At 53.3% G+C, this 24,168-nt stretch overlaps 8 protein-coding genes across 8 annotated transcripts; 4 read left to right on the top strand and 4 right to left on the bottom strand.

Annotated features, from left to right (window-relative positions):
- Positions 1-4,932: 4,932 nt before the first annotated feature.
- Positions 4,933-7,289, bottom strand: N0V89_000745 (uncharacterized protein; the record flags this gene model as incomplete). Its single annotated transcript, XM_056209565.1, has 2 exons — positions 4,933-6,939; positions 6,990-7,289. 2 exons carry the CDS (start codon positions 7,287-7,289, stop codon positions 4,933-4,935), a joined length of 2,307 nt encoding a protein of 768 aa, XP_056076387.1.
- A 322-nt stretch (positions 7,290-7,611) lies between these two features.
- Positions 7,612-8,613, top strand: N0V89_000744 (uncharacterized protein; the record flags this gene model as incomplete). Its single annotated transcript, XM_056209564.1, has 2 exons — positions 7,612-7,783; positions 7,943-8,613. The coding sequence occupies 2 exons, from the start codon at positions 7,612-7,614 to the stop codon at positions 8,611-8,613; spliced, it is 843 nt and encodes a 280-aa protein (XP_056076386.1).
- A 1,000-nt stretch (positions 8,614-9,613) lies between these two features.
- N0V89_000743 (uncharacterized protein) lies at positions 9,614-11,038 on the top strand (the record flags this gene model as incomplete). Its single annotated transcript, XM_056209563.1, has 2 exons — positions 9,614-10,483; positions 10,598-11,038. 2 exons carry the CDS (start codon positions 9,614-9,616, stop codon positions 11,036-11,038), a joined length of 1,311 nt encoding a protein of 436 aa, XP_056076385.1.
- Positions 11,039-12,015: 977 nt separating this feature from the next.
- Positions 12,016-13,734, bottom strand: N0V89_000742 (uncharacterized protein; the record flags this gene model as incomplete). Its single annotated transcript, XM_056209562.1, has 1 exon — positions 12,016-13,734. One exon carries the CDS (start codon positions 13,732-13,734, stop codon positions 12,016-12,018), a length of 1,719 nt encoding a protein of 572 aa, XP_056076384.1.
- A 583-nt stretch (positions 13,735-14,317) lies between these two features.
- N0V89_000741 (uncharacterized protein) lies at positions 14,318-16,080 on the bottom strand (the record flags this gene model as incomplete). The annotated part of the gene is made up of 3 exons (XM_056209561.1): positions 14,318-14,427; positions 14,476-15,328; positions 15,523-16,080. The coding sequence occupies 3 exons, from the start codon at positions 16,078-16,080 to the stop codon at positions 14,318-14,320; spliced, it is 1,521 nt and encodes a 506-aa protein (XP_056076383.1).
- Positions 16,081-16,264: 184 nt separating this feature from the next.
- On the top strand, positions 16,265-17,795 carry ALG7 (tunicamycin resistance protein; the record flags this gene model as incomplete). The annotated part of the gene is made up of 4 exons (XM_056209560.1): positions 16,265-16,497; positions 16,558-16,738; positions 16,789-17,002; positions 17,047-17,795. 4 exons carry the CDS (start codon positions 16,265-16,267, stop codon positions 17,793-17,795), a joined length of 1,377 nt encoding a protein of 458 aa, XP_056076382.1.
- Positions 17,796-18,341: 546 nt separating this feature from the next.
- Positions 18,342-20,818, top strand: LEU1 (3-isopropylmalate dehydratase; the record flags this gene model as incomplete). The annotated part of the gene is made up of 4 exons (XM_056209559.1): positions 18,342-18,441; positions 18,489-18,520; positions 18,576-18,650; positions 18,698-20,818. The coding sequence occupies 4 exons, from the start codon at positions 18,342-18,344 to the stop codon at positions 20,816-20,818; spliced, it is 2,328 nt and encodes a 775-aa protein (XP_056076381.1).
- A 358-nt stretch (positions 20,819-21,176) lies between these two features.
- On the bottom strand, positions 21,177-22,524 carry CDC73 (accessory factor associated with RNA polymerase II; the record flags this gene model as incomplete). Its single annotated transcript, XM_056209558.1, has 2 exons — positions 21,177-21,842; positions 21,898-22,524. The coding sequence occupies 2 exons, from the start codon at positions 22,522-22,524 to the stop codon at positions 21,177-21,179; spliced, it is 1,293 nt and encodes a 430-aa protein (XP_056076380.1).
- Positions 22,525-24,168: the final 1,644 nt, after the last annotated feature.

Genomic DNA, 24,168 nt, shown 5'->3' with positions numbered 1-24,168 from the left:
AGCGAAGAAGTTACTTCCCGCTAGTAAAAGCCCGTACAAAGCAATATATCTTCCTCTTTCATGCGTGAAGTAAATATCAGTTACACTGATCTCGCATAAACTTTCGATCGGAGCACCGACAAAGCCTTGCACGATCTTGCTTGCGATCCACTGACCATTAGTTGTGGTGTGCGCAGCCCAAACTTGTGTGGCGAGCGTGGCCAACATGGACAAGAGATAGACTGGCCGCTTACCATATTGCAGTGCTAATGGCTGCCAAATCAAACATCCCCAGCCGAAGAAGAGGAACATATAGCTACTGTAATCAGTAACTCTTCCATGCATAGGTTTGACAGAGAACGACGACTAACCCAGTGCCTTGATTCAGACTGTTCAGAGACATTTCAGTCTCTTCGCTGATCGGAACCAGCACAGAATATATTGCGGCACTAGCAATGCCCACCATGAGCGTATACACGCACATACAGACCGTGCTCAAAGCCTTCCGACGTGGTGACCAATTGAGTGGATCATCAGGGTCGGAGGAAGAGGCCGGAACAAGCACAATGTCTCTCTGGCCACTCTCTGCATGGCGAGCGCTCACCGTCCCCAAGAGGTCGACGAGGTGCACCGTTCCTGGAGGTTGGGTGTCTTCATCGTGATTCAGATCATTGCCCATATTAAGCGTAGGTATTCAGAGCTTATGGTAGTTGTCGACGTTGCAGGCCACGAGCGGGGAAGCTATAGATGCTGCGTAACGTCGTACGACACCACTGCAGGATGCGTGCGGGTTTGCCTCGGCCTTTTATAATGCTTTCCTTATCATCCCCAATTCATAAAGCCGTTTGCCGGCTTGTGATAAGCGTTTGGGGATCTGCATGGGGCATGATGCATGCGTAGGAGGGGTAAATAAGGGCTAAGCATTAGAAGACGGGACGGGTATTGAGAACCTGCGAAAAGAACAGGCAAACGTTGTCAGATAACGTTCGACTTGGGATACTGGATATGCCGATCTCAGTCGCTTATCTTTTGGTGTTATAGACTAGACTCAGGATTGCAAGACAGACTCGAGGTTGAGCTGTGAACTAATCTATCTACGACTAGCGTGTTATCAGCGCGCTATCGTTCGGTCTCCCTGACGCCCTTTCACATTTGTATTTCAGCCTTTCTCACAACAATTAATGACCGCAAATCATTAACCTCAATTCCAATATGCCTTCGCCTTCAAGACTGTCCCACGTTCGGAGTCTATTCATTGGTATGCTGCCTTGCCATGATAGACGAAGATCTCCGGTGGCTTCAAACCAGCCATAGTCTTGCTCTTGTCATCACATATCGTAGTCGACTACAGATGAGCTTTAGCATTGTCTGCTCGCTGTTTCGATGGTTGCTGGAGTCCTATATCCGATTATGGAACCGCTACTTACAGGCTCAAAGTTCAAACGTAAGTATTAATAGACTCATATCTGGTACCGCGAGCGGGGACCCTGTTGTATTCGCCGTCTTAAACTGCGCCCGCAACGTTGTGTGTCCGTCCGGGCCTGGCAATAACCCAATAGTCTGCACAAAGATATTGGTGCTATCGTCAATCTTGATGTTGTAACGTGCATTTGGACGGATCGCGCCATTGGCATCTATGAGGCGCCAGTCGGCGCCGAGATCTAAGACGTTGCTTTCGAGACTGTAAGCGTGACTGGATCACCAGCACGACTAATGCGGAACGAGATGAGGCTGAATGGACGTATCTTGCTTACCTGATAAATCTGATCCCTTAAACATACCGCCCACAATTGTGATGACGATGCGATCCTGGCTGTTCGGCACGGGTCCTAGCGAAAATCTGTCTCCAAGCAGAGCTTCCATGCTGTACAGAAATGTCAAGTCTTGGGGGGTAGGCCTTGTTTGTGGCATATTGGATGCAATTAAAGCTGCGACGGACATGAGAGCTTTATAGAGATGCATGCCAGAGAATGACGAATTTCTCTTGCTAATCGGGACGGTGAAAAGGTGTGAAGCTAAGGCCTATTACTACATGTTCATCGCTACCTATGGTATCTATATAAATCCATCGCTGTGCTCCTCTCATGTTGCATTGTCGCGTCTAAGACCCAGGGATGGTTTTGGCAGGCCTTGGTTTGTGGAGCCTGGTTTCGGCATACTTTTCGATACCACAGTTCTCCCCGCGCCTTCTTAACCCCTGCTCCCACTCATGGCGAGCCGAAACCTTGTCACAAGAATTGGGAGAGGCCCCTGCAGGTTGACCATCGAGTCCATTGGGCTGACAGACGTCACAATATCAGTACGCAAGATAGATAGAAAGACGGTCAACATTGGACAGCGGATTTCATGCACTGCTGCATAATTATTGCCACTACTTAATATGGCCGTCCTTCCACAAAAGCTTGCTCTTTCTCATGAGGAAGTCAGTCTTTGGCCGGTCTTCCTGTTCTCTTGTGAGTTTCAAATTACCAAAGTCGAGTATACATGCTGTCTTTGCCTTTTTAAAAACGCCGTTGTAATGCTCCTACCATCCGTGAAGACCGTACGATTCCATGTCTTCCCCTCCGCACCAGCCTCGCTCATAATATCTATCGTCCGATAGATGCTGTTCGTCCGCGTGACTCGAGTAGCTTCTGTAGCGACGCTTTTGGTCAAAATGATGGCGTGCATGACTCAAATGGGTATGGAGGAACTTTTGGCAAGACCACCTTCGCTCATCATACCACAATCGGTTCATATTGCAGGGTGGCCCCTTCCAAATACAATACAGACCAATTACACACATCAACGAAATCAGTTACGACATTTGTACAAATAAGTGGCTCTTTGCTCATCTGCGTCCGCAATTTGGCCATGCGATGCGCGCTAAATGCGTCCACAGTTCGCTCACCTGCGATCCATGTCTATCCGCGCACCATAAGGTTCATTTATGTATGAGTACTGCTTAGTTGCTTAAACGCCAAAGAATACAGCCCGTTCCATATCTCGGGAGCAGAATCGTCGTGAACAAATCGCTCCTAATCAGCTTTCGCAACCTAACCCTTCCTGAGCTCAGTCTTCTTAGCCATCCCCCTTCTCTCCCTTTCCTGCTGAATTGCCCTCGTCCTATCGTTCGCCATTTGAATCCTTCTTCCCTGCCAACTCCTCCGCAAACCGACTCCTCTTCCTGATATTCGGCCCGTAGTAGAACACCCACAGGCAGACAAAACAGCGCCGCCAGCCCAAACAACACAAGATGCGAGTCGTGAATCCCAAGGCTCTTATACTTCTTTCCCGTATAAAGCGCACACATGCCATCGAAAACGTTGTGCGCGGAGCCGCTGCCACCGGTCGTTGAGGCGGAGTATTACCCGTAGGACGCGACCATATAGTCAATGGTGGCGTAGTAGATGCTGAAGCTCGCCATACCGATGAGCATACTGAAGATGAGGACGCAGGACCAATGGAGCGGCGGGCCGGAAGCGACAAAGGCACTTCCCAACAAACCCAGCGGGAGGAGCGCGGCTTGGAAGACGCTGAATTATGTTGAGGTGAAGGACCATTGGGCGAAGACGTAGCTGTAGGACTCGAAGAAGTTGAAGATAAGGGCGTCGGTGAAGCCGGAGAGCAGGGAGAGGAGAGGACAATGGGCTCGATGAAGAGCATACGGTAGGGCCGCCACATCGTCTCTGCAATAATCTTGGAGTCGAGGCTGCCGGAGGGTTTTTTCCCCAATCGATCGCCTCGCTGGGACCGTACACCTCCCTTTTTCCGTACTTTCTTGGTCTTGTCGAGCACCTTAGTCGCGCCCGTCTCTTCTGCAACGAAGTAGTGAATCATCTGTATTATGATGCTGAAGCCGAGTCGGATCCAAAAGTTGAAGCGCTAGGGGAGGTACTGTTGGATAGGTCCTCCGCCAATGCCACCAATGACGGCACCAAGACAGGTCCAAAGCACCGCCCATATGACGGCGTGCGCTGGCGAATCAGTATCGACTATGTCTGCAACCATACCCATGGTCACTGGACCACCTGCACTACTCAGCCCTCCAATAACCCGCCCAGCAAGAACCCCACCAAAACTCGGGTTCAGCACTCAAATCAGGATGCTCAGATTGACACCCCAAAACGACATTTGCATCACAATCCATCTTCCTAGCTGCTCCCTCCACGGCGCCCATAGCTCGCAGCCGGAAGCATACGACACAAGGAAAGCCACCATGCCCATGCGCGCGTAGCTAATGCCAAAATATTCATTAAGCGGCACCACAACGTTGAAGTAGATCGCCGTGTTTAAGTTCATGCTCGTTTGGCGGAGTGCGACGACAGTGAGGAGCGTCCATTTCTTCTTGATGGACCAGGCGTTAGCTGTCTTATCGAAGTCTTCATAGACGTTGAGGATGCGCTTGCCCTTGAGAGCGTCGGGAACGGGCTTGCCGTAGAGGGGGTAGAGGTGGTGGGTGTGTTAGGCATGTTTGCGGTACTTGGAGATGAATCAATACTGTGTATCCGGTAACTTTAGTCTCAAAGTCATGTACTCAATTCTTAGTTAGAGCAGGAAAGGCGAGATGTGCTCCAGGAGTTATGCAGCACACTCACAAAATTGAATTACAGAAAGGATTGTATGAAGGAATTCTGACATCAAAGAGGAGATGGTGAAATATGGGTCAGGTGGCCTCTCGCTTGGGTGAACCACGGTTTTCGGCATAGTTTGGATCTTCCATCGTTCATCCTGGGGGGAACACAGTGTACCCGAACCAGCATCGTTCTCATCGATCTATGTCATACCGGGAAAAGAGAATATTAGCGACGAAGTTAGATATTGTACTCTCTCATAGAACCCTGTGTTACCGCAGGCTGGACCATGCAGTACCACAAAGAATGATCCAATACTGTAGCATCGATGTGCAACTAATACGTGCCGGTGGAGCAGGACATGAGACAAACTGTTTCCGATGTTCAAATAATTTACTTCCTATCGATGTGCTCTCCTTCTCAGCGGACTATCCTGGTCGTAGGCCCCCTCGTCTTCATCCTTGTCAATGTCCACATCTGCAAGATCAACGCCCGTGACACCCTCATCGAAGTCCTCGTCATTTTGCTCATCAACCAGCATGCCAAAGACAGGACTAGTCGCTATCCTTGGGCGACTCTTGAACACACTAGCGTAGTCCACCTCGTCACTGAATAAGCTCTCTTTCGGTGTCTTCTCGGTCTCCTCCTCCACAGTGAGAAAATCTGATCTACGGGCGCGCGGTGTGTCGAACTGATTGATTGGGAAAACCTGAGATGGTCTCTTTGGCTTGCGTTCTTTAGATGCTAGCGAGGCGCGCGGCTTAGACGACATGGCTGCCATGCTGAGGCGTGTGCGCTCCATTAGAGCGGCGTGCTTGTCTTGTACGGTGGCGGGCTCTGGAAGGGGCAGAGAGGGTGACTCGCTGATGGGCTCGAAGCTGGTAGTGCGGACCATGGACATGCGTGTGCGTTCCATAAGGGATAGGCGCGGCTGAGATTTCTTGCCTGGCGAAGGGGTAGCGTCGCCAATGGTGGAGACGATGTGCGCAGCGATGACTTCCTCGGTACTGGCTGCTAGAGGGCCGAGGAAGAGCGGCTCGGAAGGGAAGCAAGAGCTTGGAGGAGGTGGGGATGAAGAAGGCGAGCGTGGTTCATCTAGTGGTACCGTCATGGGCGATTGATCATCTGCAAGAGGGTCAGAGACGCTGTCGTCGGGTTTCCTACTGAGGGGTTGCACAGTAGGCGATTCGGCAGGAGACCAAGGCGGAGAGGTAGGAAGCGTAGACGCCTGGCCTATCAGGGTCGCTTCAGAGTCAATCGGAGGTGCGGCACTCCGCTGTCTGAAGCTTGAAAACTTTCTAGGCTTGATAATTTCTGACGTAGTCTTGACCGACTGAGTCCTTTCGAGATTGTTTGGAGAGCTTGTCTTCTTAGGTATTGGGTCTGCCCGTGATTCCGGGCGTGGCACTGGCGAGTGAGCAGCATGCTCGGTCCGTGTTCGTGCCGTTGTAGAAAACTGGTTGTACCTCGCTGAAGATGCTTCACATAAATCGTCATTCATCTCACTTATGATGTCTTGATATATTGGCCGAAGCTTCGGTGGTTGGATGGGCTCGCTCTCGTTTGCCTTTGGCCGTAGCTGGAGCTGTACATGGTCATCGAACTTGAAATCTTTCAAAGCAGTTGTAGCGTTCTTTGGCGGCTGATCAGTCTGTGCACCCCCTCCTTGCATCTTCTTGTGAAAGTTCCTCCATTCCTGCAGTCTTATCTTCTGCTCGTCGACCCTCAGCTGTAGGTCCTCCAACAGACCGACCTCTGGCACAGCATCCTCAAGCCTGCCACCCTGCTCGACAATGTGCCACACCTTCTGGAACGAGCTGTTTAGGTAAACGGCGTCACCCTGAACATCGTCCCCATGCAACATCACATCCACCCATTTCCGGTTGCCGATCCAGTTATCCTTCAATTGCTTTTTTATCGCCTCCGCCTCTTTCTGAGAAATAGCGGACTTGCTAGCTCGGGGGGTCTCCGCGGTTTTCCGAATACGACGGTTGATCTCGTCCGCCTTCTTATCCAACAAAACCCCGAATTCGGTGAATCTACTACGCCTCTCCTCCTTTTGTTGCAATATTCTCGTAAGCGCAGCTCTATGTGCAATAGCCATAGGGAGCAAGGAATTTTGACCCTCGTTCGAAAGCGTAGCCGAGGTGGCCAGCGAGCGCGCGACGGCCGGCTTGGGACCACGTTTCGGCTGGGTAGCTACTACCTTCTTCAAGATAATGGCGGAGAACGAAGCCAGGATATCGTAGAATCGATCGCCTTTGCATTCGTCCAACATTGTCTTCCGAAGAACAGCTTCTCTACCGAAGAGGCCATCTTTCTTCAGAGCCTCCAATGAGCGGTGCAGAGCGATGCGTAAATTGCGGGATTGGAGCGGTTCGAGGGGCGGAAAGAAGGGTTGGAGCTTCTATAATAGGTGTCAGTCCTAGCTCATCCTTAAGAGCTCAATAAGCTTACCTGACTCGTCTCTACAGGGTCCCATATCTCAAACAGGCGGAAGAGGGCCCATTCGACGGCGTGGATGCGCTGCCGCTGGTCTGCTTTCTTCGTCGAGAAGGTCTGCACCGTGATTTTTGGCCAGTCTGATCGTCGATCCAGGTCAAGCAGGCGCAGGTTGGTCACGAAGAGCTTGATGTCTGAGGACTGCAGCAGGTTGCTAAGGGCGGGCTTGATGTTTGTTTTGAGGGACAAGCTGCGAGCGGGCCCATTCGTGGTAGTTCCAGAGACAGTGGAAGTTTGCGAGGTAGTGCGTGACATGGTCGGGCTATACAAGAGGCCGTATACGCCCGCTTGGAACAAAATAAGTGTCACACACTGCACCTTCATCCGTAGAACCAGGAGTTGCGAGGTCAAAACAATGCCGAGGCGCCTTCCTGTGCTGAGCCTAGCGCGCCCGTTATCGATTGTCAACACGCCTCAGGCGCCGTCATCACATTTGCCTTGGTTGGGTCGAGCTGCGTTCCCAGGCTTTGCACAGTCTCTCCCTCTACTACCCGGCCGAAACTTTTCCTACACGCGCCTTCGCTCTCCTGCTTCTCCCTCACTCGTCGAACGACTTCCGACTACACTCGCAAGAGCCATGACGACATCATCTGCCGCCCCGCAGACCAATAGCAAGGCCAACGGCACCACCGAAGGCAGGCCCAGAACCGCCGACGAGAGCACGCAAACCAATGGCTTCTCTGAGCCCGATGCTGGCAAGCTGAACAAGGAGGGAATGGAGAATGAAGACCGCTGGTCGGTAGAGAGTGGTATGTCGTGAACAGGGAGCGCTGTCCGTATGCGACACCTTCTTTAGCCCTACACGTAGAATCAAACCAAGTCTTGATTTGACATCAGTTCTGGCTGAGTCACGAGCCACAATGTTTCTGCAAACATACAGTCTGGTGCTCGAGCTAACATGTCCTCAGTGCTATCCGATGAGAAGCTACGCTACACCGAGAACGCCAACTCCCCCATCCCCTTCTTTCACATCCTCGAGCGCCTCAAGACAACCAAACGCGCAGGATGGCGTCGTTTCGGTATCGAGAACTGCGAGTCCATCTCTGACCACATGTATCGCATGTCCTTGATCACCATGATGGCACCCGCCTCGCTAACTTCGAAGCTCGACATCGCCAAGTGTACCCGCATGGCGCTAATACACGACATGGCCGAATCTCTTGTCGGAGACATCACTCCCGTCGACAACGTATCCAAGGCCGAGAAGAGCAGGCGCGAGTCAGAGACCATGGACTACATTTGTACAAACCTGCTAGGCAGATTCAACGGCGGAATCAACGGCCAGCAAGTGAGGGCGATCTGGCAGGAGTACGAGGACAGCGAAACGCTAGAGAGCAAGTTCGTGCACGACGTGGACAAGGTAGAACTCATCTCACAGATGGTCGAGTATGAACGCAAACACAAGGGGGAAATAGATCTCGGCGAGTTCACATGGGTCACCAAGAAGATACTTTCTGCAGAGGTCAAGAGCTGGTCTGATCAGCTACTCTGGGAGCGCCTGGAATTGTGGAACGCCCTTGGAAAGGAACCTAAGTGGGCCGAGGACACCAAACCGCATCCCAAGCCCGTTGGCTCCTAGGAGATGCAGGTGTTTTAGAGGACGCTGAGGAGAAGGTTGTTCTTTCAAAAGTATGCATGTCTGCATAGCCTGCGAATGAGTACAGCATAGCACAGTGCATTGAAAGGATGCTTGGAGGTATTGTTTTTGGCGTTCAAGAAGGTTTAAAACAAGACGGTGAGCCTTGAGACCTTTGATATCTCTAGCATTGTTCATCCGGGGTACTGTTACTATGCCGCACTTTCATAATTTGCATCGATTGCTTTCCCCCATCCTTAATCCCCAAGTCCGTCCGTCTCATGTTCTGTCACTGACAGCTCGCTACTTCGCCACCCATTAGTACCGAGACACTGTGAAGATTTATCATCAGTCACCGAAGTCCGTGCTGGGAAAGGTTATTGCAGTAAGTGGCTAGATCAATGGAAAAGCATGAACAGGCATGGCTTTTCATAACGTACAACAGATGCGCTGATGAGATGTCAGAAAATAAAGTGGATGCATCCGGAGATTTAACCTAGCGATAGCCACGTAGTCGATCTGCGCTACCGGTAGTGTACACCGCGCTGGACGGGCCGAGGCTTGGCCCGAGGATAACATTGCTTGGCCCGACGTCTGAGTATGCAACATGCAAATTCCATGACAGCGTTACTCGCCGCCTTGAATGATACGTTTTGCTCTAGGGTAACGCAAGCAACTTACGTATACCATCAAGAGCTTGGCTTAGGAGGCGTTTGTTGGTTTCTCTTGACCGACGCAACTTTCATGTCCGGACGTCCTACCACGACAGACGTAAAGAGAAGAGCATGTCGGAGAATTATTGTCTAGCCAAAGATACGCGCATAAGTCTGTGGCTCTATGTAAGGTGCCAAGGATTAATCCCGAGATCAATCCCACATGCTGACATGCTCCGCATAGCCTACATCGATCACATCATTCGTAATGAGCGACCCCGTATAAGAGTAATAGATTCCGCATTAGCTACAATTCACCGCTTGAGAGGGTGAACTTGCTAACATCCAACATGCACCTTACCATGAGTGCATTGATACTAGCGGCCACAGCTGTCACTGCTCACCCCGGATCCCATTCTAGTCGTCGACCACCTTTTCAGGGCGACTTTACAATCAATCAATACCAACTCTACCCCGAGAACGCAGACTTCGACTTCAAGACCGGCAAGCTCTACATCGGCCAGCTCTGGAACGCCTCGCTCGGCATCTACGATCCTTACACCCAGCACCATGAAGTCGTCGACTTCCCGGGTATCTCTCACAACCCACTGCTCAACATGGGGGGCGTCGGCGTAGAAACGCGCACCGGCCGCGTATCCATTGTCGCAAACGGGCCTTTGGAGTTCCCCACCAACGGCGCGAACATCGCTGGTGATCGCTGGCTTATCTCGTACGATGCGAAACAGAAGAAGGAGGTCTACCGTGTGAACCTCACTGCTACCTCGCAGGGGAAATATGGCGGCTTCCAGGACGTCGATTACGATCCCGCTGGTAACACATTCGTCGTTGGCTCGTTCCCTGGCACACTTACTAAGGTGTCTAAAGACGGGAAGAGGGTTACGCCGTGGTATCTCCCCGCTACCATCAATAGCACCAATAAGGGCTTGACCGGTATTGCGACTGTTGGATGGGATTTACTGGCCTACGGCGACGAAAGCGGCGAGCTGTGGAAGTTCGACACCCGCGCTGAGAAGGGCGTCCCGACTGTTGTGCCTGTGAGCAGAAACCACACCTTTGCCCCTAGCGATGCTATATACCTGCCACTCAAGTACGGAAACAAGGTCTTGCTCGTTGCGCATAGCGCTGCGGGCGTGAGCGTGTTCGAGTCGAAGGACGGGTGGAAGAGCGCGAAGTACAAGGGTACTGTGCCGCTACCTCAGGTGAGCAACCTCTTCACCTTTCTGTTATGAAACTGCACAAGGTTTCCGTCTTGAAGATGGCATTGAGGATGGTGACATTGACCCATGGTGGTAGATTGCTAACTGTGCTCATAGCTCGACCCCGGAACTGTCCTCGTAGCACCCGTCCAGATCGGTGACGGCATCTACCAAATCTTCGCGTACTTCGGCGATTCGGGTCTCGGCGGACAGGGTACAGCGGGCAACCGAACACAGTTCCCTTTCCACGATATCTCAGATCAAGTGGACATGCTGCTAGGGAAGTGTGACAAGGAACATCAGCGACGGTCTGAGGACGAGGAGATCCCTGCATCGCATTGGTACTACAAAGTACATCAGCGACGAAGCGAGGAGACAGGAGCTGTGAACCCGGCGAGCTGGTATTACAAGGGCCAGGAACGACGAGATGAGGCTGTTGGAGAAGAGATCATAGAAACGGCCGGTTGGTACTACAAGGGTCATCAGCGAAGGAGCGAGCAGTTCGAGGAGGCTGGTCTCGAGACAGCGGGGTGGTATTACAAGAGTGGAGGATCATGATTGTATAATGGGCTGATGACTTGAGCTGTCCTGACACGAAAGTGGGGCTCTCGTCGACTCCATAAGAACTTAGGGTATGTAACATAGGTCTTTTTCGACCATTGTGCTGTATTGAACTTTTTCTGATCTTGTCTGAGGGCCTATGCATGGGAGGACGCTCTGTGCGAGGGCATGTCTGCACGAAGTCTGCCAGCCTATGGTCGACTCAATGATGAGGACTGCAACAAGCTTCCAGTGCTCACTCCCTTGCGGTTCCTTAGACATAAGATGATTAGCTTCCTTAGGATTGCCCCCTGAAGTGTCGAATATTCTGGGCTAAGGACATAGGTAGTGCCTACGGCATTAGGTGAACAATCACAGACAGAACACTCAGAGGCAAGTCGCGCATGGAGGTAAAACAAGATCCGCGAAACGCCACTAGATGGCAAAGCGGGGATCAGACTTTGTCTTTTGTAGCTTGTTAAGTCACAGTCTTAATTGAAGCTCGATCACAAGAGCGATGGGAGGCTAGAGGCTGACTGCCTTTTCAGTGAACAGACGTGTCATGTGTTCACGAATAGGACGTAATTTCTCCAATCGACTTTCGGACTATTTGGACTAGTGTGAAAATCACCGATTGCCATCTATGTATCGGGAGATTGCTAGTAATCTGTTTTGGGCTCATACTTCGCCCACTATCGCATACTAGCGGAAGTCCTAGCTATGCTGCTATCAACCACGCCGCCATACGTACACGCAGTGAGACTGAAAGCTGGACACGTATTGGAATGAAAATTACGCGTTATTCAAGGAGCGTTATGAATATGAGCACACTCAAGTGCTGTTGCTGTAACTTGAAAATTCATCGGGTTCAAGTAATATAAAGCCAGTTAACAGAGCCATAACATTAATTCATCCATTTGTTTGTATCAGCCTAACACCCCTTTCTCTAGACCCGACCTACCACCACCTCTTCGCCAAACTCTTCCAACCTCCCTTCAGCGCGAATTGAACACCCATTTGTCCCACCCCTTCGCTGTCCACCTTGCAGCCCACAACACCCCGACCCAAGCATACCTGCCTCCGACTTTGGCCAGCCGGAATGGTGCCCCCACAGCGTGAACTGCCTCCCGAACGGCGTCCAGAACAAAATATACCGCTATCAACGCATAGAGGACCAAACACACCTTCACAATCAGACTGAAGAAGCTCGTGATCTGAGCAAACCCCGAATCGAACTTGATCTTGGGCGTTGGCCCCACCGCTGGAGGAGTAGTACCGGCGATCTTCTGCGGAGACGCTGGGCGCGAGGTCGCGGGAGTTGTGGGCGGTGGAGTCGCGTGCTTCACGAACGGATCGAGGTATTCGGATGTTAGCCTTGGTGTAGGCGTGGGAATAGCAGAAGGCGCTGGTTTTGCAATTCGCGGGCCTGCGGGACGCAGCCAAGCCCAGCGGCTTGCCAGCGTTCGCTTTTGCTCGACCTTCTTCTTCTCCCGGTCCTTCAGTATTTCGGCGAACGTTCTTTTAGCCGGTTCTAGCGCCGGTGTACCCTTGCTCGAGTTGGTGGTGTAGCCAATGACGGCGTCGTTTGTGGTCTTGAACTGCTCGCTTGCGCCCGTGGTATACGCAAAGCGCATGTTCTTCTCGGGGGAGCTGGGGGGCGAGCTCTCAGCGGCCAAGGTTTGCGGCGACCGGTTGTAGAGCGCCCACCAGGTCTCTTTCTGCGGGAGGCCATTGTGCGTCGGAGCATGGGGTGGAGGCTGAGGAGCGGTCGTCTTGGGTACGATGCGTACTTTGATCTTAGGCGGGCTGCCAGACCGAGAATGCAAGGTACCTGTGACGGAGTCGCCGTGTTGAAAACGTGGGTGCAATGATGAGGACGTGTTACTACCCAAGCTTGCAGGCTCCTTTGCGAAAGAGAAGCTGTTCGTGTCGCTGATTGAGCGTGGACCTTGGACATGCGAGCCGAATAGGTGCTGCTTGCGCGGTTGCTGTGCGGCCGCTGATGTCGCCCATGCATGCTGCGCGATCGGCGGGCTGGCTGGGAAAGAACCCGCGGGCGACAACTGTGGCGGACTGTTCGGTGGTGTCAAATCTACATGCAATGGCGCAGTCTCAGACTGTCCCTTCTTGGTGGAGTAGGCGTAATCATAGGACACGATCTTACTAGGCACCTTCACTCCCTCGTTGTTGTTACGCTCGCGGACCTGCTGGGCCTTTTGCTTGTACGTCTGGTATGCATCAACCTGCGCCTTTGACGGAGATGGGATCTTAGCTCTGAAGACAGACGCTTCCTTGGGGATATCGAAAATGGGTTCTCGAGTCGTGGGCATTTCCACTGCGAAGGCATCGCTTTCAAACGCATCCTCTCCCGGTGCCTCGGTGCGAATGGTCCGTCCCCATGCTGACTTCCTACTTATGGGTGCTTTCGGTGCGGGGCTCCTTTTGATCTCGAGAAAGTATTCCGAAGACTGCGAACGGTCGAGCGGATGTCTAGATCCGTTGGAGGTAGCGGAGCTGGTCTTGCTGTGCGAGTGACGTGGCGGTGTAAGCGGCGGTGTGGGGGTGAGCGATAGGGCTTCTTCGAGCGTTGCGGGGGTACGATAGCTTGATATGTAGACCTTACCGGGAAGGATACGTGTGCTTTGCGGGTTGGAGGATTGTGCAGTTATCATCTCTTCTTTCACAGGAGCCTGCCGGCGGCCGAAGAAAGGCATATCGTCTATTGATGAACAGAGAGCGAGGATTATACGAGAGATAATCCTATGCAGCATCAGGAGACAGCTACAATATAATAGCATTTCAGTCAGATTGGTAACGTACGTGGATGGTTGGAATGTGTGTGGCTGACATAGTGACGGGGTGGAGTGGAGGAATGTGGAGTGACGCAAAGCGCATATCATGTCTTGAAATCGGCCAGCTACGTCCTTAAGCGGTGCTTTTGACTGTCCAGGCCAGTAAAAAAAGCCACCCAATAACTATCTCTTATGCACAGCCGCAATAGTAGTAGCGAGTCTGAACTTCGTCGCGAGCATCGTAAGTTTGGACTAAGTGGTCCATATCCCGTCATCGATCCTGACCTAGGCTTGAAAGTACATTTTCCAAAGGGTTATGTGGAAACAGTCGGATGTCCGACAATGGTCAGAGGGTATCTATCGTGATGCGACTCCAACGCAGGGTGGAAGTCGTGGTCAAGCTCAAAAACGACACGCCAGTATGCCTGAGCCCGTAAATATTCAAAAGCCTACCCCGATGTGTCGCCGCTCATAGGAAAAGAGGACACGCAGTGTCCTCGAAGAATTAAATGTCGCCTGACGTTCCGATCTCTGAGTACTCAAGCCAATGTCCGTTGACGGCTTTTTTCCAGGTGCGGATCGCAGCGTCGTCTCCCGTTGATACAAGAAGATCACCTATGTCATGTCAAAACCCCTATGTATGCATGAAAGTTCACAACCCACCCATCTGTGAGAAAGCAACCCGCCAAACGGCACCTTGGTGACTGTTGAGTTCGTCTACAAGCTTCACTGCCTGCGTGATACGGCCAGGGCCCTGCTCGTAGTCCTGAGCTGGCTCTGAGCCTTTTGATGCGCCAGCTAAACCTGCTCCGATTCCAGAAGGGGCCCGAGACTTGCTCATTTGTGGGGATGAAAAGGTGTCTACGGCAGTCGCAGTCAATGGCCCGGTAGTGGAGGCTTTATCGGAACGAGGCGTGGACAGCTCATAGATGCGTATAGCGCCATCCTTACTAGCGGTTGCAAGGACATCATAACCCCTCATGGACCCATTCGCCCAGGCCACGTCTCGTACGATCTGTCTCGCACCTTCAAGCTCTGCGACTTTGAAGAAACGCTTGGTTTTGTCAGTTCTGAAGACGAGGACCTTATTCATCGCCGCCACGGCTAGGCCAAGGGACTTGCGATCCAAACCTGCCAATATGGCCGTCCAGCAGGGAAGCTTTTCCTTGTGAAAAGCAACCTTGAAGCCGACCTCTTCTTGGCGCTCAGGAGGATTGTTTCCACACACCCAGGTCTCGGCTATGATGCCCCATTCATTGAGATTGCTCTGGTCAGTGGGCTCGTAGACGAGAAGCAGACCATCCCGGGTGATGAGTGCAAGCCAGGTTTCTTGCATGATGTTCTTGAAATCCAAGGACATGAAAGGGGCGTTAGTCTGTGATGCGAGGTTCGTGATGAGCTTGAAGCGATTGCCCGACATGGGTACTTCGGTTACATCCTCTTGCCAGAGCTTGCAGCGGCCGTCTTCTCCAATGCTGCCGACTACCTCACCCATGAAAGGGCCATTCCATTTGACCTAGGCGGCGTCAGACGGGAAAAGGTGCATGGTACTTGTAGCGAGCGTTGTACACAGGGCCAATACTCTGGATTGCCGATTTTCAGGGTAACACAGTAGGCTACGCCATGGCGAATGCCACGATAAGGTGTGGCAAAACGGCTGTGCAGCTGCCGGGGTTCCAGCCAGGGGTAGGTAGATGTGGTACCACTTACATCGACAATCTCAGCATCGTGCGCCTTCCAGCTCTCCACAAGCGACCAGGAGTCTTCTTTCTTATCCCAGACTTTGAGCCGGTGATCTGAGCCGGCGGTCACCATGCGCGTACCAAAATAGTTGAAATCGACGGCGAGCACCAGGTCCTGATGGCCATGGGCAAACGTCTGAAAGCCGGCGGATGCCATGTTGGAGTAGGCGTCTCTGGCAGCGCAAAATGCAGTCTGGAGGCGGTGCTGCACGTTTGCGTCAATGGCGGAAGCACTTCCGTCAGCAGAGGGCTCTTGTAGCAGCGGCCACACCAAGTCGGCTTCTTCTACAGCACCATCCAGCGTGACGATGTTCAGATGAGAATGGCCGCGGTGATGGGACCGTGCCTCGGCGTGGTGTGGGGCGTTTGGGGCCTCGCCGGGCGACACGCTGGAATCTGATGCTGCGCACGACGGCAGGCGCGACGGCGTCAGGTTGGACAGGAAAGCCGGGCGGTGGAGTCTACGCGTCACTGCGTCTAGCGAGAGCTGGATGGGATCGTGCTCGGTGGTCGCGTGTTGGTCCATCTTGCTTGCTCGAAGCGGGCGCGGCGGCAGCTCGTTTTGGGTTTAGGTGGAGCTGACGAAGCGTAGAGCCTCAGCAAAGGTGGCTTCGACGACAACGACGCGCCGCCCGAACTCTGCAAAACTTGCCAGTCTGTGCCGCGAGACGCTGTTTGTTTTTTTCTGTGTATACTGCTTACTGGTCGCTATGTCGACTGCCCTCAGTTCGACCGAGGCCTATTCGCTGCTCTCTCTCTCCTTGGCGGCCGTGGGCGTGCTGTTGAACACTTTCACGGGCGAAGGCGAGCCTCTGATCGCATCGATTGCTTTTAGCTGCCTCGCGTTCGCCTCCTGCTATGCACTCATACGATGGCTCGGGAATGCCTTTATACGCCGGGGGTTCAAAGGCAAGGATCTGTGCAAACTCAAACAGACCGACATGTACGACCACCAACCGCTGCCCCCGAATAGCCCTGGAGAAACGCTGCTCACATGACCCAGCCCGGAAACCATGGGCGCCGTGTGCGCCATGGTCTATCTCTTCACGATAATAACCTTCATCCCGTGGCCCTTCTACAAAGACATCGTCGTGGCAACGTCAGGCGGCGGTAATCGCGATGTCATAAAAGAGCTAGAAGAGGTCGAGACGGGGAGGCTACTGCACCGATTCCCTCACAACAAAGTACCACGCCCCGCCCCGTATCCATCGCCCACCGGCTGACGGTGATCCAGCTCGCGTCGTATCTATCCGCCATTCTTTCGTTGCAGACCATCGTTCTCTTGGGCATCGGCGATGACCTGTTCGACATCAGATGGCGGCATAAGGTGTTTATCCCGGCCGTCGCTGCTATCCCCATGCTCATCGTCTACTTTGTGGACTTTGGTGTCACTCAGATGGTGGTCCCGATACCACTAAGACGCTATCTCGGAGAGCTGTTCGATCTTGGTGCGTGACAGTTGATGGCTGTGGGACGGTGCTAACAATTGCAGGCTGGCTGTACTACGCATACATGGCACTGCTCTCCATCTTCTCCTCGAACAGTATCAACATTCTTGCTGGCATCAACGGCATCGAGGTGGCCCAGTCACTGGTTATTGCCGTGCTGATTGTGGCCAACGACGTACTGTACCTGTCGCCCTTCACAGCGTATCCGCACCCTGCCACAGACTCACACTTGTTTTCCCTCTATCTCTTGTTGCCGTTCATTGGAGTGTCAGTTGCGCTTCTGAAGCACAACTGGTTCCCGGCCAAGGTATTCGTCGGGGACACGTACTGCTACTTTGCAGGAATGGTCTTCGCCGTGGACGGCATCCTGGGTCACTTCAGCAAGACATTGATCCTGCTGCTGTTGCCGCAAGGGTTCAACTTTATTTACTCGGCTCCGCAGCTGTTCCATATTGTACCATGTCCCCGACATCGGCTTCCGCGCTTCAATGCACGGACCGGACTTCTCGAATGCTCGCGCGTCGAGTTCAAGAAGCCTCTTGCGCGCCCGGTCGCGGAGAGCCTGAAGCTACTGCACCGACTTCGGCTGCTCGACGTGGAAACAGACGAAAACGGGCAGGTGGTGTCGTCGTCCAATTTCACGCTCATCAACCTGTGGCTGGTGTGGTTTGGGCCGATGCGGGAGGACCGCCTTGCGTTGGGTCTATTGGCGTTTCAGACAGCAATCGGGGTACTGGGACTACTTGTACGGCACCGCATGGCGCTACTTGTATTCACAGCAGACAATTGGTAGCAGACTGGCAGTGCAGGCCGGCGACGGATCGGCAAGTGTACTGTGTAGGATAGGAATGCATCGATGCGTTTCGGACCGTAGGCGGGACCGACCGATCCAGAGCATCCGAGCAGCGGCGGTGCCAATCGGAGGGCGCGCGTTGTGTGCTGACAGGCGCGTGTGGCGGCGGAAAAACTGGCTTAAGCGCGGGGCCAGGCGGGGCTCGTCTCGGCGAACGAGAGCGCGTTCGAACGTCATCAGTGCCGACCTTCACCACTGGCCATGGGCCGCAATCGCAATGGCCGCCACTTCTTACATGAGCGCCTGCGAACCCCGCCACAGCTACGCCTTAGCCGACGAGCGCGACCGTGATATGCGCTCCGAGAATCGGCCCTGAGCGTTCTGGTGTAGTCCGCTATTTGAGTGCCACAGCTCCTCCTCACTTGCGAGGACGACGCTTCCGCCGCTTGACCCGTCTTCTCTGCTCTCTCCTCTTCGCCGCTGTCCCTCAGACACACCACCATCGTCGCCCTCGCTGTATCTGTAGCACAAAGAGCGCCTGCCAACATGCCGTCTGCTGTGAGACCACCACGGACCTTGTACGACAAGGTCTTCGAGGACCACATTGTCGACGAGAAGGAGGATGGCACGATCCTGCTATACATTGGTACGTCTGTCGCCGTACACACTCATGCCCTTGCTGACGTCTTAAAGACAGGCATCTGGTGCACGAAGTGACGTCGCCAGTATGATTTTCCCCAAGTGGCGCCAAATGTGAAGATCGTACTGATAATCTGCCAGCAAGCATTCGAAGGCCTCCGAAACGCCGGCCGCAGAGTGCGAAGACCGGATTGCACACTCGCAACCGTAGACCACGTAGGCCGCCTTCCAGCGCCTCTTCCAAATCTCGCTAACATGCGCAGAACATCCCCACAGTCTCGCGAAAATCCCTCACCACAACCGAGAAATTCATCGACGAGGCCGACTCGCGGACTCAGTGCATGACCCTCGAGGACAACGTCAAGGCATTCGACCTCACATATTTTGGCCTGGACGACAAACGACAGGGCATCGTACACATTATCGGCCCTGAGCAGGGCTTCACGCTGCCCGGCACCACTGTCGTGTGCGGCGACAGCCACACATCCACCCATGGCGCCTTTGGCTCCATCGCGCAGGGCATCGGCACAAGTGAGGTCGAGCACGTTCTGGCCACGCAGACGCTCATCACTCGGCGGAGTAAGAACATGAAGGTGCAGGTTGACGGAGAGCTAGCACCTGGTGTCAGCAGCAAGGATATCATCCTGCACGTAATAGGAGTCATCGGAACGGCCGGCGGCACCGGCTGTACCATCGAGTTCTGCGGATCCGCCATCCGAAGTCTTAGCATGGAGGCGCGTATGTCGATATGTAACATGTCGATTGAGGCTGGTGCACGTGCGGGCATGATTGCACCGGATCAGACTACCATCGACTACCTGAAGGGACGTCCGCTTGCACCCAAGGTCGACAGCCCGGAATGGAAGAAGGCCGTCAACTACTGGCTCACATTAAACTCGGACCCCGACGCGAAGTGGGACCACGAGGTATTCATTGACTGCAAGGACATTGCGCCCACCGTCTCATGGGGCACTTCTCCTCAAGATGTCGTCCCGATCACCGGCAAGGTCCCCAGCCCAGATGATTTCCAGGATGAAGTCAAGAAAAACGCCTGTATACGTGCGCTTGAGTACATGGGTCTGACGGCTGGAGTTCCTATGCAAGAGATCGCTGTGGACAAGGTCTTCATCGGTTCATGCACAAACGCCCGTATCGAGGATCTGCGCGCGGCGGCACGTGTTGTACAAGGCAAGAAGGTTGCTTCAAATATCAAACATGCTATGATTGTTCCCGGATCTGGTCTCGTCAAGAAGCAAGCCGAAGCTGAGGGTCTCGACAAGATCTTCATCGATGCAGGTTTCGACTGGAGAGAAGCAGGCTGCTCCATGTGCCTAGGCATGAACCCCGATATTCTCTCCCCTGGTGAGCGCTGTGCCTCAACGTCAAATCGAAATTTCGAAGGACGACAGGGTGCAGGAGGCCGCACACATCTCATGTCCCCGGTCATGGCTGCCGCAGCTGCCGTCGTTGGGAACCTCGCTGACGTCCGTAAACTCGCGCCGCCATCCATGTCCGCCGCAAAGGGTTCCCCGAAAGTCGAAGTTCAGGGCGACGCACACATCGAAGATCCCACCTCAGACGAAGATCTTGACCAAATCATGGACCTGCCCGCCGACTCTGTCTCCCACCCCTCCTCCACCTCCACCAAGGGCGCCTCAGCAGGCATGCCCAAGTTCGAGACCCTCCGCGGATACGCCGCACCCATGGACATCGCCAATATCGACACCGACGCTATCATCCCTAAGCAGTTCCTCAAGACCATCAAGCGGTCCGGTCTCGGCTCCGCGCTCTTTCACGCCTGGCGCTACGAGGCCGGCAGCGACGTCGAAAACAAGAACTTTGTCCTCAACCAGGAGCCGTTTCGCCAATCCAAGATCCTCGTCTGCACAGGACCCAACTTCGGATGCGGTAGTTCGAGGGAACACGCGCCTTGGGCGCTGCTCGACTTCGGCATCAAGTGCATCATTGCCCCATCATATGGCGACATTTTCTTCAACAACACGTTCAAGAACGGCATGCTGCCCATCCGCATTTCCGACCAGGCCACCCTCGAGAAGATCGCAGAGGTCGCTAAGTCCGGCAAGGAGCTCGAGGTCGACCTGCCGAACCATGTAATCCGCGATGCGGATGGCAACGAGTTGTCAAAGTTCGACGTCGAGGAATTCAGGAAACACTGCCTGATTAATGGGCTGGACGACATTGGTTTGACTATGGGCAGCGTGGAGCACATTGAAAGACACGAGACTAAGCGGACGAGGGAGTGGCCGTGGTTGGATGGCAGCGGCTACCTGGCGAGACACCGCAAGGGGCCAGTGAAGATTGAGGCCGCTGCTGTGCCGAAGACGAACCGTGGTGAGGTCGTTGGAGAGCCGTTGGAGTGGTAGTCGATCCTTATCTTCTTGCCTACGAGTTACGATCGGGAGAGATCGGGAAGGTAAAAGGAAACATATGGATGGTATCTGCGTCTTTATAGCGATGCGCTGTGTTTGCAGTAATATGGCTGGGACCCTAACCGTGGAATGGTCCTCTTTCAATACGTTCAATCAAATTTCCTGTTCGACTTGGGTATTCCCCTATTTGATCTTGGTCCTGCTATTGTGGTATATGATACAAAAATATCCCATGGTCACAAGGATGGGTTGACCAGACTCCGTCGAATGCCAACCTAAAACGCCGCGCTCTTGTGCGAGAAGCCCGGCCCTACTGATACACGAAGCGACCTCTCTCTGCAGGTCTGAAGCCCTACCTCACTTGCCCTTGCAGTCCCGGCCCATCCTTCGTCCACCCATTCCTCCTCATCCCCTCCTCGATCCTTACCCAGATCCTCTCAACCAACTCCCTATCCCTCCACCTTCCCTTCTCACTCCCTGTCCATTTATCTACCTGCACACTCGTGATGCCCCTACCCCACGCCTTCACATTCTCCGGCTCATCCTCGCCCCCATACCCCACGTAGAAACCGGGGTAGTGGGTGAACAGCTCAATCGGATTCGGATACTTGTAGCTCTTGAACTGCCAGCTTTGACCGGTAGTAAATACAGCCACGACGCGTGACCAATAGTTCGGCTTGAACATGGCTGTGCCGTCGACGAGGATGAAGCGGAAGGCAACGCGGGGATCGATGGATGGGAGGACGCGCGTCATTTGGAGGAGGTTGGAGGTCGCATTGGAGGAGGAGTCGAGGGCAGACGGAGGGATGAAGACGCCTTCTTCGAGAAAAGACTTTACGTTTGACATGCGCAGGAGGGAGGAGGCGGAGGGAGAAAGTAGGATAATGGGTTGTTCGATGCGGCGGGCGGGCTTTTTCATGTTGGTCGGGAGGCTTTGCGGGATGGATTCCTTCTTTAGGTTGGTGGAGGGATGGGAGCGGAGGAAGGAGGTTGCGAGTTTGCGGTAGGATGAAAAGTCCTAGTATGGTATGTCAGTAATGTGTCTCTGATTTTGGGGGTACGAGTGGGCCTACGATTGGCTTTGTTCCTCTCAGGGCGGTGTTATGGTCGCCCATTCTCCGCTCGCCGTCGTAGATTTGTAGTAACCGTGCATCCATCATTTTCTGTCCCGCTGCTGTTGTTGCGCCTTGCTGCACAGGCACACCCTTTCCGCCTGCAATCGCTGCAGCATCGCCAGCCGCAGCGCTTGCTGCGCCGCTTTCCAAAGGCTTGATGTTGTCGCTCGTGTCCACCTCTCCGCTTAGCCAGCTGATCAATTCGATCTTGTGCGCGAAACCTAGATTCACGATACTGCCACCAGCACCACCCGGCAGGTCCTCATTTAGCCTTTGTACCGCAGCGACGTAGTCGGTGACTGACGCATCTTTGTTCAGCCAGGCGAAGTATATGCTGCGCAGGTCGATAGGCTTCTCGGCGGGTGCGTAACGTGTAGGTGTGTTAAATTCGAAGGTTTTATGATGAGCGCCGTGCAATGTGGGCTCGTTGAAGGATATGTGCGTAGCTTGCGACAATTCTGTGACCGTGTCTGAGGGCCCCGATGGGTCCGGCGTCGTTGCGAGTATAGGCGCATTGTTGGAGGTGATGCTGAGGCGCAAATTGAACAGCGGGTCGTCTAGCTCCGCCTGCGATGGAGCCGCCATGATTGACGATATCACTCAGCTCCGTGTTTGAAATTGGCAGGGCGGGGAGAGGTAGAGTTGTCGCGGGTGGAGTGTGGAGCTCTGGAGCTTAGCTGGGATTCTTTTCGATGTAGACCGCGCCAAGAAAGGCAGGGCAGCCTACGCGCGCTTTGTCTTCCTCACGTCTATCCCCGGCCGCGGGGACAGACTGATCATGTGATTCCGTACGGTGCTCTACACGAATGCGAAGAAAATTTGGGTCAACGCTTCCTTTCAACCAACATGGTCGCACAGCTTCCTCGACTAGTGGACTCTACCTATGCTTTCAACACGCTCTTCTCTTTTTATATAGTGTTGTTGTTTCTCAATCAATCGCGGATTCACCTCCTTTCAATGTGTTCCCAAATCTCGCCTTGTCATACTCCGCAAGTCGCGTTTGCCTGCTGCTCAAGACAAGGGCACATTGTACAGCCACTAACAACAACCACTTTAGAAGACAGACACCATGGAATTTCTGACTTTCCAATAAACATGGGCAGCACTATGCACATTATGGTAGGCGACTACAACGCTACCTAGGGTGCCTCATCTCCACCATCTCCGTAGCAGATACCTTTTCATAGTAATCCTTGTTACACGGCGGAAGATGCTCCTAAACCTTGGATACATGGTCTAAGCCTTCCCGTACGCTGATCACTTCCTCGACGCTCTACGCTCTTTCATTGCTCTTTGCTTTACAGCCACTCCCTCTCCCCTAATCACTTTGCAATTCTCTGTCAATGGCCTCCTTGAGGGATTTATGGCATCAGTTGATAGAAGGTCTCCTCTTCCTTGCGGGTATGCAGTATCGGAAGTATGAAGAAGCAATTGCGCTGGGCTATTCCGTCGAAACCGTCACTGATGCCGAATGAGCCGCCTTAATCACCGAAGACTTTGCTACGTTCAAGGCTATTGTCGTTCCTGATCCAAGCTACAGTTCGCACCGTCAAACCAGGTTTCTGGAGGACTCGAGATGTGTGGAGCCCAGCGGTGACAGGCAATATCATCTTCATCGGTACCTACATCGATGGGAAATGAGCCTGTGGCTGCGAGGGCAAACATACCACGAACCCCAATGCACTCACCACTTTACCTCTTATCACCCGTCACGGCTGAAACTTTTTCGGGATATAAAATTCCGCCTAAGTCATCCTTAGAAATGATCTGTCTTTTCAATCCAGTGCAGGCGGACCTCAAATTTTGATTGACAACTCTATCAACTTTGCGGCCTCTGCAAAAGGTGCACGTGGAAAATCATTAACTGGACTATTATGCTCTCTTTCTACTACTACACCGGCGTTGCGAGCGCTAAGATTGATGCTGTAAGTGCATCTTTCCTCCACATTCTTCAAGACTGATTATGTCAGCTTAATAGAATCGGTGACTTTACGGTTCGTGGAGATATTGGCTGCTACGCCAAAGCTCATCTCGTAGCCTCCGCTGCCTTGGTATCTCTGGACGATGCCGCAATTTCCGACTGGAGCTGCAGTGTGCACGAAGCTTTCTCGTCTTACCCCTCCCTCTATCGGCAAGAATGGCTTCTGAGCACTTGCGACCGCCCATGACGTTCTATTCATGGGCTCACAAGAGTTTGGCAATGGCAGTGTTGATCTTCCATACTTCCTG

The sequence above is a fragment of the Didymosphaeria variabile genome (genome assembly GCF_027946475.1).
Source record: "Didymosphaeria variabile strain IMI 356815 chromosome Unknown scaffold_1, whole genome shotgun sequence".
Classification (NCBI taxonomy): domain Eukaryota; kingdom Fungi; phylum Ascomycota; class Dothideomycetes; order Pleosporales; family Didymosphaeriaceae; genus Didymosphaeria; species Didymosphaeria variabile.
This window is presented reverse-complemented; position numbering and strand designations above follow the sequence as displayed.